Genomic DNA, 17,537 nt, shown 5'->3' with positions numbered 1-17,537 from the left:
TCTCTGTGTCCTACTCTCTAAATTGGGGGGAAAGAACCTACCTCATAATATTGTTTTGAGAATTAAAAGAAGTTGCTTGCCCAGTCGTGGCAAGGAACTTTCTCTCTGAAATCAATAAAAATATATGTTGAAGAGGAAGAAGAAGAAAAAGGTAAAGATAAAAATTATGAACAACAAAGTGGCAACAAATACATATCTATCAACAAGTGAATCTAAAAATCAAGTGAATAAAAAATCTGATGAACAGAATAAACTGGTGAATATAATAGAATCAGGGGCATAGAAAAGGAGTGGACTGACAATTCCCTGGTGGGAAAAGGGCACATGGTGGGGTGCGGGAAGAGATTGGACAAAAATATTACACCTATGGATGAGGGCAGTGGTGGGGAGTAAGGGCATGGGGTGGGGTGGAAACCGGGTGGAGGGGAACTATGGGGGAAAAAAGGTACATCTGTAATAATCTGAACAATAAAGATTTATTTAAAAAATTTTAAAAAAGCAAAAAAAATTACACTGTAGATAACACCATTTGGTATCACAAGTAATGAAGCCATTAAAAATTTGTCATACTTCAAGACCAAAGACCCCATTCACATAGTTGTTCTTGTACTTCTCTCTTCTCTCCCCTCCTTTTCCTTCAAATGCTTCTTTATCTAAAGAAGTTGTCTGATTCTACAGACAACTTAAGGGGGTACAAGAAGCTGGCAGGTCAATGAAACTCATTTTAGAAATTGTTCCATTACACCACCCAACTTGACAATAGATTTATTTACTTCTTCTATATAAGATCTTCTATGGCACTAAGAGAACTTTGTCCCTTCATTCTGATTGATGTATTGATTGTGACTTGCTGTCCATTTCACTTCCCATTGAGTGGCACATTTCTGCACTATAATATGGCTTTATATAATTTCTTATTCTCACAAAAAAACATGAAAGACAGATGTGCCCTTACCTAACAGTCCATGAGATCATAAGGAAGATCCATAAGGTGGGAGACAGGGCCACTAATTGTACCACTGACTTGTCCTGAACTTTGGGCAAGTGTCATTAAAGCACCTCAGTCCTTTTAGCTGCACAATGGAAAATTTAAGCTTGGCTATTCTTATATCTCAGTATTATTGCAAATATAGAATGCAGTCAATGTAGGGTATTGCTGTCCTAGGTAAACAGGTTTTCCTGAGGTTCTCAGATCTTAGGTAAGTCAATGGCAGGAGAGGCCAAGTTTTCCCTTTCAAAGATAATAAACCTTATCTTTTAAAAATGCAGTTGGAATTTGGCACAAGTGACCAAATGATGTGTTTTAGTTATTGTTTGAGAGAGAATATGGAATGTTGACCTGCAAAGGACAAGCTTTTTAAAGAATGATAATAGTAGGGTCAGAGAAAGGAGGGGCTAAAGGCAGTGACAGCAGGGAAAACCATAGGAAGGACAGATGTGAGTGAGAGGCTTGCTATTACTTGCTACTGATGCAGGTCAGGGCTACAACTCAGTCTGGAATCAGAACTGTCCCTAAGAAAGGACAACGTCCTAAGATGGAGGTGCTGAAGGAAATATCTGGAATGGACTGTGTGGGAGGCATAATTCTCATAAAGAGTGATAGAATTCCAGCACTATTATTTCACAGCTCCTAATGATATAATGGATCTAAGGAATGCTCACCAGTGGCTGTTAACATAAAGAAAAGAGAATCTGATAGATTTTATGTCTCCTTCTGGAAGATGCTATACCACCTATGCACCATTCTTGCTTAAAACTCAAACCTATATATGGTCAAAACTCTAGATCTAATAGTTTATAGAGAAACATGTTAGCATGCATGGGGATACAATTGATAAAATCCAAATTGTGGGAAAATCTACAAACCAAACACTATTGATTACAAAACACTTAAATATAAATGAATTATAATATATAAATCTTACTTGCATCCTTATGAGAGTACAACAAACTATAAAAAATTATTAGCCCAGCTAGTGTGGTTCAGTGATTGACAGTTGACCTATGAACAATTGATGTTTCTATCTCTCTCTCTCCCTTCCCCTCTCTGAAATAAATAAAAAAAATCAGACAATGATGGAAATGTCAACATTGACTAGATAGTTCATGATTATGGGATTATTTTTAAAATAATTTAGGTATGATATCATTTTTCTCATCTTCTGCGAAATTTCTTATTTAAGAGATACACTTCAACATTTTCAGATGAAAAGTTATGAAATCTGAGATTTAATTAAAAATAATGCAAGGTTAGGGAGAGAAGTAAGTAGGAATGAAGATGAGATTGGCCTTGAGTTGATCATTTTTTTGTCCTATGTAATGGGTACACAGGATTTGTTGTTCATCTACTTAGGAATATATTTGGGCTTTTCCACTAAAGAAAACTTACTAGCTGTATATATTAAATTAATAGAGGAAATTTAAAATCCTTTTCAAATCTAAAATTGTTTTCTCCTTTTATAGATGGCAAGAACGAAGCTGAAAGATTTTACTACGTTGGAGCTTATGCTCAGTGCTCTCCTGCTTATTGTGTTTATCATCACTATTCCTCTCTTTGTGCTTTCTGCCAAAGAGTCTTTGAAATCCAAAGGTAACAGGGAACTCTGGTGTTCTTCCTCCACATGCTGCTCTTAACAAAGCAAAATCCTCATAAGTGACAGGGAAGAGTGCTTTGTGTTCTTTGCTGTGAGTGTGTGTGTGTGTATGTGTGTGTGTGTGAGTGTGAGTGTGTGAGTGTGTGTTGGGGAGCACCTAAGCAAACTGTGGCAATTCAATAGGGACTCACTGTAGGCCTAAATTCTGACACTTTCATTTCCCAATTAGCACAGTGCAGGATTCCACAACAGGCATGAAATATATTTTCCAAATTTCATTGACTAAGTCTAGGTCTGTTAATACATAGTAAGAATGAATAATACCGTTATAGGAAAGGCAGTTAAATAAGAAGTTAAAGTATTTCAGGCCTAAGTTTGGTTTCTTAAAAAATAACAACTACCAGAGTTATTTTATTAAAAGTTTATTGTAAAGTACATGATTTTCTAGCCACTTTGCTGTATACCTGAAACTAATACAGAATAATGTTAAATGTAGACTATAATTGAAACATAAAAAATTTAAAAAGTCTATTGAACTGTATTATTTTAAAAGAGTGGATGGATTGTGCTGTTATTCATGATTTCTTACGCTTCAGTCCATGAAAGGTCAGTCAGTCTGTGGCTAGAGGAAGTCTTGGCCCTTCATCTCATTCCCAGTCCTGGCAATTTCTGCTTTGAAATAACCTCAAAGTTTGTTCACTCCTTAAAATTCTGTGATTGAAGATGGAACTCAAAACGTTATGCAGAAACTGTCACAAATATGAAATTCTTTTAATCCAGCATTTTTGAATTGGAATAATGAAAACTTACTGAAAACCTCATTGTTTTAACTTTATTAATTTATGTCATTATCAATTTACTGCAGTGTCTTAAAGAAATCTCGCTTCCTCATACTAGAATGCATTAAATTTGCCTTTTTAAATTTTACTAATTTTAAAAATCTGAATCAAAGGCCTTGGGCAGATTCTAGCTGCCAGTTTCTAGATCAGTGGGCTCCCTTTAGGAGACTTTATGTTTACATAGGATGCCACCATCCTGGTCTTGGGCCTTGGCACCCAGAAGGGACTGCCTGTTGACTGAGAAAGCAGAACTGAGGTTGCTGTGGTTAGAGTGATAACATTCAAGACAACATGTTCTCTGTGCAAACCTACGGTGATCCAGCCGCTGGGGTGGAAGTGAAAGACCAGAGCAGAATCTGCAGACTTTTCTGTGTAGGGCCAGAGGCTTACTGTTCAAGACCAAGCATGTCAAACTCAAAGGCTAACATGGGCCAAATAAATGAGGCATGTGGCCCGTGGGCTGTGAGTTTGACATGCTTGTGCTACTGTGGGCCAAGTGGTCTCTATCACAAATACTTCATTCTGCCATTGTAGCACAAAAGCAGATATCAGCAATACATAAAAAAACTGGTGCGACTGTGTTCCAGTAATACTTTATTGAATAATCAGGCTGTGACCTGATTTGACCCATGGGCCATAGTTTACCGACCCTTGGACTAGAAGAGGAAGAATTAGTTTCTGATCAAATAGTGGAGTCAGACTCTTTATTCTTAATGCACTGTCTCATAGGGGAGGGTCTTGGTGGTAGAAGGTGATGCAGGTGTGCATGGAGGTGAATGCCGTCAGCAGGCACAAAGTGAGGCTTTATGAAGTGAATGCATTTCAGGGACATGGAGAGAAACCAGATCAGTAGTGGAGTTCACATAATGGGAGTACGGGGATATCAAATCTCTGTGATGCTAAGTCCGTCTAATGGTCATTTTATATTTGCTTTTCGGATAATCTCAGATTCTGGAATGGTTACCCCCCCTGAGTGCCCCGTGGTCAATGAATCGGAGCGGATAAACTGCATCCCGGACCAGTCACCCACAAAGGTTTGAGTTCTGGGTCTTGTTTTCATTGAGGAGTTTATGCTGCTGGAAAGCTTTTTTGTTTGTTTTCATGGATTTTGTTTATGTTTATCACCCAGAGAGTTTTCAATGCAGCTCTTGGTGGCTCAGGCAAATTAATCCTCTGTCCATGATTGTGTGATAGAACAGCTTTGGGAGAGGAAGCATTGGAAGATACTTTTGGGTTTACAGGCTCAGCAAATAGAAGTGCAGGCTGCCCAGTTAAATTTGAATTTCAGATAAACAATGAATAATATTTTAGTGTAAATAGTATTTTAGTGTAAGTAAGTAGTGGGATTTATACTGTAATGGTTTTGTTTCTTATCTGGCAACACTTCTTGGTTACTGGTTTTCTCTAAGTCTGTTACTGCCTACTGCCTCTGTTCTTGGACTTTCTCTGTCAGTCTCCCTCCTTTCACAATTTCAAAAGGTTATCTAGGCTCTACAATAAAGTCATACACGTGCATAAAACATTTAAAATAAGGACAAAGTGTCAAGAGCCATACTTTGAAAGAAGAAGATAATAAGTACCAGATTAAGATAGTGCAGGCATCTGGATGTTTGCTCTAGGGCAGGGTTTCTTGATCAGGAGCTGAAGTCCAGCTGAATATAATGATTACAGAATATATTAAACCTACCATATCAGTCACCTTTCACTTAGAGAATGAATGAGAGCAAAATGCAGCCTCTGAGTGAAGTCCACTGAAATGGCAGAGCTGTGTTAGACACAAAGGACACTCGCTGCAGGAGATGTGTGGGCACATGGCACTCTCACTTGTCTCTGTAGCCATCCTGTTGTCAGTGGGCTGGGACAGTCTGTGCTGTGCTTGAGAGTTGATGTTTTGGCTTATCTAAAATAAAGATTCTAACCGCAAAAGACATTTTCTATTTTTTCCCTATAACACTTCTGGAGGCTAGATGTCCAAAATCAAGGTGTGGGTAGGGTTGGTTCCTTTTGAGGGCTCTGAGAAAGAATATGCTCCTTGGCTCTCTCTTAGCTGCTGGTGATGACTGTCAGTTCTTGACATTCCTTGGCTTATAGCTGCATTACTCCAATGTCTGCCTCCATTGGTACATGGCATTCTCTCTCTCTCTCTCTCTCTCTCTCTCTCTCTCTCTCTCTCTTTTTCTCTGAAAATACATCCAAATTTCCCATTTTTAAGGGCACTGGTCATATTGGATTAGGGGCCCACTCTTTTCCTGTATGATCTCATATTAACTGATTACATCTGCAACAATCTTATTTGCAAATAAGGTCACATTCTCAGGTACTGACTATTAGAACGTCAACATTTCTTTTCTGGGGATACAATTCAGCCCATAACATGGACAAAGTCACAGAGATGGGAAGTATGGAAACTGTTACAACTTGAGCCTTTGGTATTGACTGAAATGTCATATGTGCTGAGTCAGAGAGAACTAAGGCAGCAAAGAGAGAACAAACAGATTAGGGATAAACCATAGGATTAGATGGGCTGGGCCTCTGAGGAAGCTGGAAGTTAAGGTTGATAAGGCAAACAGAGCCAGATAAATTGGAGTAGAGAAAAATGACTATGAACTGCAGATTGGAGCAGAGTGATGGGACAAAATGAGTTAGGAAGCCCAGAGGCTGTGTTGAAGGCAAGAGAGATCCAATCTGATATATAGTTAATAATCAGGAAATCCCCAGGACAGGATAAAGCAATGCCTAGCCCAGCTATTCAGGCACAGAAGGGCAGCATGCCTGCTACGGTAGGTGTCATCCTGGTTGGACCAGTTTACTTTACCAAGATTACTGTGGTGTTCACTCCCCTTCCTTCACCTGGCATCTTACCCTGACCTTCTCTTGGATTAGTGTAGAGACTTGCCTGCTTGGAGTAGGAGAAATGAGGCTGAATATAAAAGATGGATTTAGAATTTGGAAGACCTTCAGAGTCAGGTATCAGAGGTTGGTTTTTCATACACAGCAGCTTGGAGCAGCCATTAGAGGCTGAGTGGAATCATGTAATGAGAAACAAGGAGAGACTAAAAGGCTTAGAAACAAAGGAAAAAGAAGATACAGAGGAGAAAGAAAAACAAAAACAAAACCACTTCAGTATGGGGCCAACTGCCAGAAAGTTTAATATTTGGGGTTATAGCTATGTTCACTTAAACTATCTATCTATCTATCTATCTATCTATCTATCTATCTATCTATCTATCTAAAAGGCTAATATGCAAAGTGTCCCCTCAGGAGTTCAACTGGAAGAATGGGAGTTCAGTCGCTCACTATGACATGCAATGATCACCAGGGGGCGGCACAGAACATGGCGGGTAGTCAGCAGCTGCGGCAGGGTACTGAGGGAGTGAGGGAAGGAGGAGGCAGGGAGGTGGGGAAGGGCGGATCCTATTTGACCATGATTGCTGGCCAGGCCTAGGGACCCTATGCATGCACGAATTTCGTGAACCAGGCCTCTAGTATATATATATTTCTTGTCATAGATTCTAGTAGAGGAGATAAGCTAAGTAAGTAAATGACTGGGAAATGAAACAAAAATTCATACGATCTGAGAAAAAAATACTCTTGGGATCAGAAAACAGAAGAGATTATTATCAAGGAGAAGATATAGAATTAGATATACATAGGATTTTGGCAGAGATGGGAGGGATGTTAAGTGATTTCAAGATACAAGAGATGATGTATAATGAGTGACAGAAGAGGAAATTGTGGGGCATATATATGACATAGTGAATGGTCCCATGTGACCGAGATATAGGGTGGATACCAGAGAGAAGCTAATGTTTAAGACTGAAAGGTAGATTGGAGCTTGATGATAGAGGTCCTTTATTTTTATTTTTTGTTAATCCTCACCTGAGGATATTTTTTCCATTGATTTTTTTTTTTTAGAGAGAGTTGATGAGAGAGAGAGAGAGAGAGAGAGAGAGAGAGGCGATAGAGGTCCTTTAACATGCTGCTTTGTCAGTTGGACTGGGAAGTTGTGGTCCAGGCATGTTGTACCTAAACAGGATGTTTGACACACTAGGTTTGCAGCAAGTTGATCCATCCCCATTTACTTGCTTCTGTCACTGTGTATTAGGAAACAAGTTGCTCAGAAGCCCGCCTAGAGGACCAATGCATCCTAAGTCTGTTTCTGCTCCTTCCCCGCCCCATCTTGTTCCTGGCTATTGGTAAACTTCAGATATCTTTGCTGCTTCAGTAATGTTTCTTTGGTGTTTTATTATAAGAGTCTTTAATAAATGCTCTGAGGTATTGACCTCCTCACCAAATCTGCTCTCCCTTCTCACCTATGAGATTTCGGTTAGTAGTTCTATTGTGCTTCTAGTCTCTGGGGCAGAAACAGAAGAACTTTTGCCTGGCTCTCTCTTTTATCCCTTTGACCAGTGTTTCATGTATTTTAGTTAGTTTAGAACATTTTTCTTAACAATTTTGACCAGAACAAGCACTTGACTTCCATTCTCACTGTGATCACACTAGACTAGGCCATTGTGACCAACATGCTTGGATTGTTCCAGTAGCCTCCCAGCCTCTCTTCTGAATCCCATTTATCCCCATTTATTCCATTATATGCCTGATTGAAACTGCTGTCTTGAATGTCTTACTTTTATTATATTTCTACCTAATTTGAGCACCTGTTCTCTATTGGGTCACATTCAAACACTTCATTGGGTTGTCTAAGACAGGTGCTAGGAGACTGGGCCTGAGTGAGTCAGCAACGTTAGCCATCACTCCATAGAAACATAATTTATGAGCACCATACCTTGAAGCAAGATGGGTGATCGAAAAAGAACTAAAGTATGGGTAGCTTAAACCTGAAAAGGAGAAGAAATTCTCAGCTCAATTATAGCTGCTGGTAGTGCCCAAGTCTTTATATGAGAGTCAATTTTAGGGCAACACCCTTTCTTTGTAGGATACCAGCCACTACTGTTTTCTCTCTCTCTCTCTCTCTCTCTCTCTCTCTCTCTCTCTCTCTCTCTCTCTCCTTCCCCTCCCCCCTCTCTTCCTCTTTCTCCTAAACTGAGGTACAACTGACAGAACATTAAATTAGGTTCAGGTGTACAAAGTGATGATTTAAAAATTTGTATATATGGCAAAATGATCAACACACTAAGTCTAGTTAACATCTGCTACCATACATAGTTACAAAATTTGTTTTTTTTGCTGTGATGAGATCTACTTTTAAGATCTACTTTCAAATATGCAATACCTGATTTTATAACTATAGTCACCATGCTGTATATTATATCCCTATGACTTTTTTATTTTATAACTTGAATTTGTACCTTTTGAACCAATTCATAATTCCTCCTCTTCTATATGTCATCTAAATTTTATAAATATCTTGTCTATCTACACTCAGTCCTTTGATGATTTCATCCAGTGTCATGTTTATCAATGGTAACCCCTATGTGACTACATATCAGAGGAGTGCCTCTACCCTAAATCACTTTCCTGAATTCCACATTTATCTATGCAACTGTCAATTCAGCATCTCCACTTGAATGTCTGATAAGTACCTCAAAACAAACATGTCAAAATTGAACTTTTGATCTCCCACACTTGTGCACATACTGAAACCTGCTCTTCCTGCAGCCTCACCCATCTCTATAGTGGCAACTGTTAACCTTTTGCCCCTTGCATTCAGAAAAGAATTATAAAACTATGAAGAAAATAAAGGATCCTATGTAATAAAAGAGCAATATGCTAACTGTCCAACTGTTCATTCGATAGTTCGTTCTACTGTTCCACCAGTCGCTATGATGCACAATGACCACCAGGGGACAGACGCCCCAATCGGCCTAAATTGCCAGCCAGGCCAAGGGACACCACCAGTGCATGGATTCATGCACTGGACCTCTAGTATAATATAAAATAGTAATTAACTTATTTTCAACTTATTTCTATAACTTTTCTTGGATTTCTATCTAGATATTATGTCTGAAAATAATGATAATTTGGTTTCATATTTTCAATCTTATAAAAAGTTTTCTTTCTTGTCCTATTGTATTGTTAGGACCTCTAATATAGTTTTAGTTATAGGAATTCATAGACACAGGTCACATAGGTTTTTTTCTTCTTCTGATTTTAAAGGGTATGTTTCTGACATTTCACCATTTGGTAGATACTCACTAGTCAGCTAAGGAAGTTACTGTTTGTTCCCAATTTGCTAAGAATTTCATCATGAACAACGGATGCATTTAAATGATTACATTGTTTACTTACTTTAATAAGTTATTGTGAGGGACACATAAGTGGATTTTTTTTTTAATATTAAAGAATCCTTGTATCTCTGGAAAGAATACTACTCTGTCAGTATTCACTATGTTGCTGATTTCTGAAAAAGCTGAGGGTCTTTTTTTCTAAGCTTTTGCATTTATGTTCCTGGATTAGACTGGGCTCTAGTTTTCCTTTTTCTTTCATGCCTGACTCTGGCATACAATACTTGTTTGTTTCTTCTCCTCTCCTTTAAGTGTGAGAAGCACTGGGGTTGGAGGAGTCTTGGACATGGGTGGAGCAGAGATTGATTACATCTTAAACTGTCTTCAGGATCTGGCTTCCACCTGTGAGAGCAACTCAGTTCCTCTCTTTGTGTTTGTGCAGGAGCCTATAAGTCCATTATGTGAAAAGTAAAATATCTTTATTTTTTTGTCTACTTTATCAGCTACTAAGGGAGCTCTTTAAAAATATCTCATAATGTATACCATCATTTTCAATTGTACCTTGTCAGTCTTTAAAACTTTTCTGTAAGTGCTTGCTTTGGCAGCACATATACTAAAATTGGAATGATACTGAGAAGATTAGCATGGTCCCTGCCCAAGGATGACATGCAAATTTGTGAAGCATTCCATATTAAAAAAAAAAAAATTCCCCCCGTAAATATTTTGAGTCCTTATTATTATTTACATATCAAATTTCCTGGTCAATTGAACCTTTTACCATCATGTAGTGTCTCAATGTCTCTTTAATAATGAATTTTTACTTCAGGTCTATTTGTCTGATATTACCCTAGTTACACTAGCCTTTGTTTAGCATTCTTCTCACATATCTGTTTAACCAAACACTTTTAATCTTAGTGCCTTGGTGAGCTTACATTTTGAGTGTGCCTCCTTTCAGCAACTTAACTAATTTAAATGCAATCAGACTTTTTTTTATCTTTAAAGTATTTATCTTTTTAATTAAGTATTTAAGACATGATAATTGAAATACATTTTTTTCTAGGTCTTATTTTGTGTTTTCCATTTTTTCTTTCTTCTTTTTTTGTTAATCTACTGCTCCCTACTTCCTACCCTCATATACATCTTTTCTTGCCTTGCATTTAAAATTTTTCTCTCAAATTTTAATTCTCATGTCCCACTTAAAGGGGCATATTTGTGGCTTGGGTCTCCTTCTTCTGTGTGCCTTCTGTCCAATTCAGGTTGTCATGTTTTAGAGCTTCTTTCTACAAGTATTTTCCTGGGTTTCACATACTGTTTATTCTTGTGTTTATATGAGATATGCTCTGCTTCTCTTCCCACTTCTCCTCGTAGCTGTTCAGCTCCACTATGGGACCTGGGTATTCAAGTTGGCCACTCTTTGGTCTTTGCCCTTTCCACTTTAATGAAGAAATCGTTGAGCTCTGGGGAGCATACAGGAACCATTGTGTTCAGCACCCCTTTCAACACCTTCTCTTTTCCTGTTATACTGAAGTTTCATCTGAGTGGGGTTTTAAAGAAAAAAGCAAAAACTGCTAGTTGAAGTTGAGTTCACAGTGACACCTGACCCCACAGCAATATAAACCATAGATGGGCATCGTTTTTCCATCCTTAATATGGCTATTGGCATAAAAATTAACATTTGATTACACTAAGTGTTTATATAGCTAAGCTATATCCTCCTGAAAATGTGTTCAGCAGATTCTCACCCCAGGCCATAGAAAAAAGGAAATGGACAGAGAGAATGAAGGTTTGGTTCTAGTCTTCTCAATAGCAGGTCACGTCACCTCTGTGAACCTCTCCCTCGGGGGCCTCAGGTTCTTCATCTGTAAAATAATGTAGCAGGATGTATTTGTATTCATTATCTATTGCTGTGAGACAAATGGTCCCAAAACTTAATGGCCTAACACAACCAACATTACCGTATTTGCCGGCATATAAGACGATTTTTTGGCCCTGAAAAATATGCCTCCAAGTGGGGGGTCGTCTTATATGCCAGATACACTTCAGATAGACTGCCCATAGTGCTTGCCCCGTGCCATAGTGGCCTCCCGATGCCCGCCCACTTCATTCCACATACCGTTCAGGCATCAGCAGCGCTGCTGGGTGTATACTCGGCTGTTATGCGATTTTGCTGTTATGCGATTTTACCACACTCGCAAAATCGCACACAGCCGACCATACACCCAGTATGATAGCGCAAAATCGCGAATCGCGATACCATACTGGGTGTATGGTTGGCTGTGTGCGATTTTGCGAGTGTGGTAAATTCGGGTTACCGTATATTTCTTTACATATGCATTGAAGATTCGCGATTTTGCGCTATCATGGTGCCTGTTAGAATGTTGAAGAGCTCGCACTTGCGCACTAGTGAGGTCCCAGGGAGATGCTGATGCAAGGGTGGACCAGACTGCTATAGTGACAGGGCGGGCAAACAGGGAGCAGGGACCAATCAAATCAGGCTTTGTATACAGCCAACAGCCAACCACAATACTGCCCCATTGTACAGTACAGCATAGAAAATGTCGACCAGTCAAACCCCTATCATCCCTATCATGGCACCAAGATGTCGTTGATGAACTTTTAATATCAGATGATGAAGAGGAGTTTGAAGGCTTTTAAGGTGAAACTGTCACGCCAGCAAACTTGCGAGGGACTTGCCCGGCACTTGCTCTCTCCCTCTATTTGTTATCTTACTTCTATCATTGACAGTCCCTCTAGGTTGTGGGCTGCTTGCCTGTGTTCCTGAGAAGCATCTACAGTACCAGTCTATCGAGTGTGTTTTCTTTAGTGAATTACCGGTATGTTTACCGGTAATAAACTTGCACTGTTTTATGTATATGATTGATTACATACAGCCTTGTGACAGTTTTCCTGCATGTCATAAGCATTTGAATATAAATCAAAATGTTAAAATCAAATCTGATATTGTTTTACCTTTTATTTGGTGTGTGGAAGGTGTGCGGAAGAGGGGGTAGTCTTATACGGCGAGTATATACCAAACTCTGTATTTTGAGTGGAAATGTTAGGGGGTCGTCTTATACGCCCAGTCGTCTTATACGCCGGCAAATACGGTATTTTCTCACAGTTTCTGTGGTCAGAAATCTGGCTTTTGTCCAGCTGCGTGCTTTGGCTCAAAGTCTTTCAGAAGACTGCCATCATGGTGTTGGCTGTGATTGTGGGGTGATCCTTCTCAAGCTCATTTATGTGACTATTGGCCACTTTTCTGTGCTCTAATCTACTCTGTTGTTTTTGCCACATTCTATATACAAGTCACTTGGTCTAGCCACAGTCAAGACGAGAGGTTTCTTTGTACTTTTCCCTATGTAACCTAGTTGCTTCTCCAAAATTAGTTGAGATGAGAAAGGGATTGTGTTCATTTTAGTTTCCACTTGATTCAGTCATTAACTGTGGTATAAGGCAGGAAACTTTCTTAAATAAGAATTGGAATCTATTCCGGTTTCAAGGAACAATTATTATTTTTTTTAAATATATTTTATTGAGTTTTTACAGAGAGGAAGGGAGAGAGATAGAGAGTTAGAAACATCGATCAGCTGCCTCCTGCACATCTCCCACTAGGGATGTGCCTGCAACTAAGGTACGTGCCCTTGACCGGAATCGAACCTGGGACCCTTCAGTCCGCAGGCTGACGCTCTATTCACTGAGCCAAACCGGTTTGGGCTCAAGGAACAATTATTTTCTGCCTTGGGATGAGTGGAGAGACTAACTAACTAACTAACTAAATGTCATATATAATCTCACACATTTAAAAGTCAAAGCAAAATTGATCTTAAAGCTTTTGAATAAAGTTGATTGCCAAGGCTTTGTGTTTTAAAGACTAAACCTATGTATATGAAACTCCAATTGAAAGTTTGGGTTATTGTGATGTACCTATATTGTAGTTTAGAATATTTAAATTTATCAGTTTCACTGTGATGGCAGATGTGGACTGCATTGTGGTCCCTATATTGTTATATAATAGCAGTAACTAGGAAGAACATTTGAAGGAAAGATTGGTTTTGAGTACAAGTTCTGCATGGCCTGGGACATAACACAGTTTCTCTAAATATCAGTTCCCTTATTTGTAAAATGAAGTGAATGATATCACAAGTGCAAATTGTGTTTGTAAATGACCGTTCTAGTAACAAATGGAGTTACTGTGACTAAATCTCTTATTGCAGGCCACCTGTGAACAGCGTGGCTGCTGCTGGAAACCTCAGGGACCCATCAGTGTGCCCTGGTGCTACTATTCTAAGAGTCATGGCTACCAGGTGGAGGGTGACCTTGTAAAGACAAATGCAGGTAAGCCAGACCAGGAGGCGGGAGCTCCAGACTCTCTGGAAACTGGCTCTGTTGGCTCCAGAGGAGAGCCTCGGCGACATGCAGTTTGCTCTGCAGGGCCACACTCATGCATGTGACTGAAGGTGGGCGCTGCTCTTAAACAAGGACTAGAATTTATTTTGGCATCAAGGAAAAATCACTCTGTCTTGGGACTTCAGAGACATACTCTGTTTCTGACTCTCCCTTCATGTAACTTCTTCGTAAACATCATCACTTCTTTGGTCCCTGTTTCTAACATTTAAAGAGAGGGATTTGAACTCAGTAATCCGAGACTACTTAATGTGATTTTAATGATGTGAAAGTAATTCCAATTTTTTCAACATATTTGGAAAGTTAGCCAATGTCAGTGTGCATGGACTAAATATCCCCTCTTTTCCCTCCCACCCTAAAACATAGAGGAGCACACTAATGACCAGCCAGGGGAGACTACTTTGGGGAGATTCTTAGCATAAAGGAAGAAGCATGTTCCCTAGCTAGACACTCTTGGCCTGTCAGGCTTTTCTAAGGTCTCCACTCTCATCTGGCTTAGGTAACTAGGGAGATGGCATCAATGTACATGATCACCTAATGTAATGTAACAGGAGAATAACCAGGGAGGAATATTGTATACATATAGATTGTGGGCTGTTAGAATGAGAGTTAGGCCTTCTGGGGGAGGTTTCCAATCAAATTTTGTAGAAGCGAGGCATGGTTTTTGGATAAGGTAATGACGGTACCTAGCTTCAGATTGTATGAGCGAATGATGGGGAAATAAAGGCTTTCACCAGGCTCGTTGACACAAATGTTAATTTTTATGTCTATTTTTGTAAATGTGCACAGCCAGCTTTGTAAACCTTTTTTCTTCTCTATATTAGGATTCACAGCCCAGTTGAAAAGGATGCCTTCTCCATCCCTGTTTGGAAATGATGTCAACAATGTCCTTCTCACAGCGGAATATCAGACATCCAATCGTTTCCACTTTAAGGTTGTGGCTTGTTTATTTTTAAAAATAATCTGTTTTGAGAGGTTCTTATTTCCTACCCAATGACTGCAGTTACTACAAAATAGAAAATTTTGCTAATGGAGGTATTTTTCCTCTACTGTCATTATTCATACTTAGCACCTATATGTCAAAGGCATCTATAGCCTTCCTTCAGTGAGATAACTTCATACTAGTATATACATTAGAGTTTACTGGTGAACTTTGTTTTTCATTTGTTTGCCCTTAATACCATGTGAAATGTAGTAGGGAGGGAAAAACATGGTCACTTCTTTGAAAATTCTAGAGATAGTCCACCTCTTCAGAGTTGGAGTGTATATTTCTACCTAAAGACTAGCTTAGCCCCAAGTATTCAACATCAGAATTTGATAATATAATGCATACATGCACCTTAGACATAATGCCATTTGGGTCAGTGCCTGAGTTCCAGTACCATGAGCACAGATAGTGGGAAGCACTGGTGTGGTAGGGATGCTTCTATTTTGAGAATACAGACAAGTTATTACTTTGGCGTTCTTTTCCTTCATCTCTCTGGATAGTTAACTGACCAAAAGAGTGACAGGTATGAAGTGCCGCATGAGCATGTCCAAGCCTTCAAAGGAAATGCTGCTCCTTCCCAGACCTATGACGTTAAGGTCTCCAAACAGCCATTTAGCATCCAAGTGATCAGAAAAAGCAACAATTTAATCCTGTAAGTTTGGAAAACCTATCTGGGGAACAGAGAAGGGAGGGGAAGGGAGCTTTGCAAGCCTGAGGAAGGATTCATTTTAAAGGTTGTCAGCATCCTGTTGGAGGCCAGACTCTCCACCTCCAAATGAATATACTTTTTCTTTGCCAACCTTCCTCTTTCCCCATCCCTCCTTTTTTTTTTTTGTCATTACTAAGCATTTATTGTAGACCAGTCACCAGGCTGTGTCCTTTTCCTCCTACCCTCCCTTTTCCCTTCCATTTATCTAGTCATGTTCATCCACTAGTAACTGTTTATGGAACATCTACTATAATTCAGGTCATGTGGTAGCGTGTCTATGGGACAAATATAAGAAATGTACCACATGGTACCTGCCCCCAGGAAGTCCTGATCTCTAGGTGTCCAAGGAAAAATGTCACAGGAGGACAAATGGGGCCTGTTAAGTAGCGGGTATTGAGTCATTGACATGGACCACTTTTCTAATCAGTTGTGTTCTCTCCATCCCACTTGCCCACCTGTCCCTGTGTTTTCTGTCTGTGTCTAGGTTTGACTCAAGCATTGGGCCTCTCCTGTTTGCTGATCAGTTCCTGCAGCTCTCCATCCGACTGCCCAGTGCCAACGTGTATGGTCTGGGAGAACAAGTGCACGGACAGTACCGCCATGATATGAATTGGAAGACCTGGCCCATATTCGCCAGAGATACAACTCCTAATGGGGTAAGGTTACAGGCTGGACCCTCTTCACTGAATATTATAGTTTCATTCTTGAAGGTCACCCACTAGTGTGCAGTGTAATGGTTAAGTATAAGATGCTAGGATGAGGCTGTCTGGGTCTGAATTCTGGCACTGCCAGTCACCAGTTACGTGGTTCTGGGCAAGTTACCTCTTTGTGTCTTCAGTTTTTCATATATAAAATGGGGGCAATATATTTACCATAGGGTTGCGATGGAAATTAAATGAATTGCTATATAGAGTCTCTAGAAGAGTGTCTGCTACATAGAAAGTTAATGACAACTATTTTTATTTATATCTTCCTTTTGAACTGACTAGTTCTAGAAAAAACATTTACTGATATTGACTCTGCACAATATTATGATCTCTATATTTTAGGTTGACCTTTATAAATCACCAACTAACCATGTTTGTCAGCAAAACAGGATAAAATATAAACTAAAAATATTATATTAATCATTCTTTGTGTTAAGAATGTTTGGGGGAGTGAGTCAAATTTTATTGTTATTGTTATTTTATTGTTATTGTTGCTGATTTATTATTTCTTTTGCTTTTCTGTTTTGACAAAGCAGAGGTATTTTCTAGGCTCAACAATACAGGTCTTGTTCAGCTACTTTCCTGACTAAGTGAAACTAGTGGTTGGATGAAAAGAGATCATAGAATAATTTATTGATTATTTTTATGCATTATTACTATTTACCAAAAGAACTTTGAAAAAATAAGTATAATTTAGTCCATTTAACAGACTAGGAAATAGGGACTCAGAAAAGCCAAATAAACCCCAATATAAAAAAAACAGTTTGTAAGTAACAGCAATAAAATTTAATCGCTGGAAATGGCTGATGATGGTTCTTTAATAAGGAGCCCCGGATCCTTGCTACTTGAAATGTATAGCATGGGCACCACTGTGTGGGCTCTCAGCTCCCTCTTCCACCTACTGACTTAGAATCCACATGTGACTAAGATTCTTATATGATTTGTATGCATGCCAAATTCTGAAAAATGCTGTTCTAGAGTAGTGATTCTCAAACATGACTACACGTTGGAATCACCTGGGGAAATTTAACAGACCATCAGTGCTTGCTTCCATCCTCAGGGATTTAGCCTGATTGCTGTTTCTCAGTCTTTGGGTCTGTCCCTTTTCTTC

General features: G+C 39.2%; 1 protein-coding gene across 3 annotated transcripts in view; it reads left to right on the top strand.

Moving 5' to 3' along the window:
- MGAM (maltase-glucoamylase) overlaps positions 1 to 17,537 on the top strand; it is an 82,580-nt gene that overhangs the window by 12,943 nt on the left and 52,100 nt on the right. For all 3 annotated transcript variants that reach the window (XM_015572685.1, XM_006777076.2, XM_006777075.2), the window contains exons 2-7: positions 2,464 to 2,590; positions 4,382 to 4,467; positions 13,833 to 13,953; positions 14,847 to 14,956; positions 15,511 to 15,662; positions 16,204 to 16,375. In XM_015572685.1, the coding sequence (XP_015428171.1) occupies positions 2,464 to 2,590; positions 4,382 to 4,467; positions 13,833 to 13,953; positions 14,847 to 14,956; positions 15,511 to 15,662; positions 16,204 to 16,375 (768 nt within the window). The remainder of the gene's footprint in view (positions 1 to 2,463; positions 2,591 to 4,381; positions 4,468 to 13,832; positions 13,954 to 14,846; positions 14,957 to 15,510; positions 15,663 to 16,203; positions 16,376 to 17,537) is intronic.

Source organism: Myotis davidii, unplaced genomic scaffold (genome assembly GCF_000327345.1).
Source record: "Myotis davidii unplaced genomic scaffold, ASM32734v1 scaffold329, whole genome shotgun sequence".
Classification (NCBI taxonomy): domain Eukaryota; kingdom Metazoa; phylum Chordata; class Mammalia; order Chiroptera; family Vespertilionidae; genus Myotis; species Myotis davidii.
Note: the sequence above shows the minus strand (reverse complement) of the source record. Positions and strands in the feature narration are given on the sequence as shown.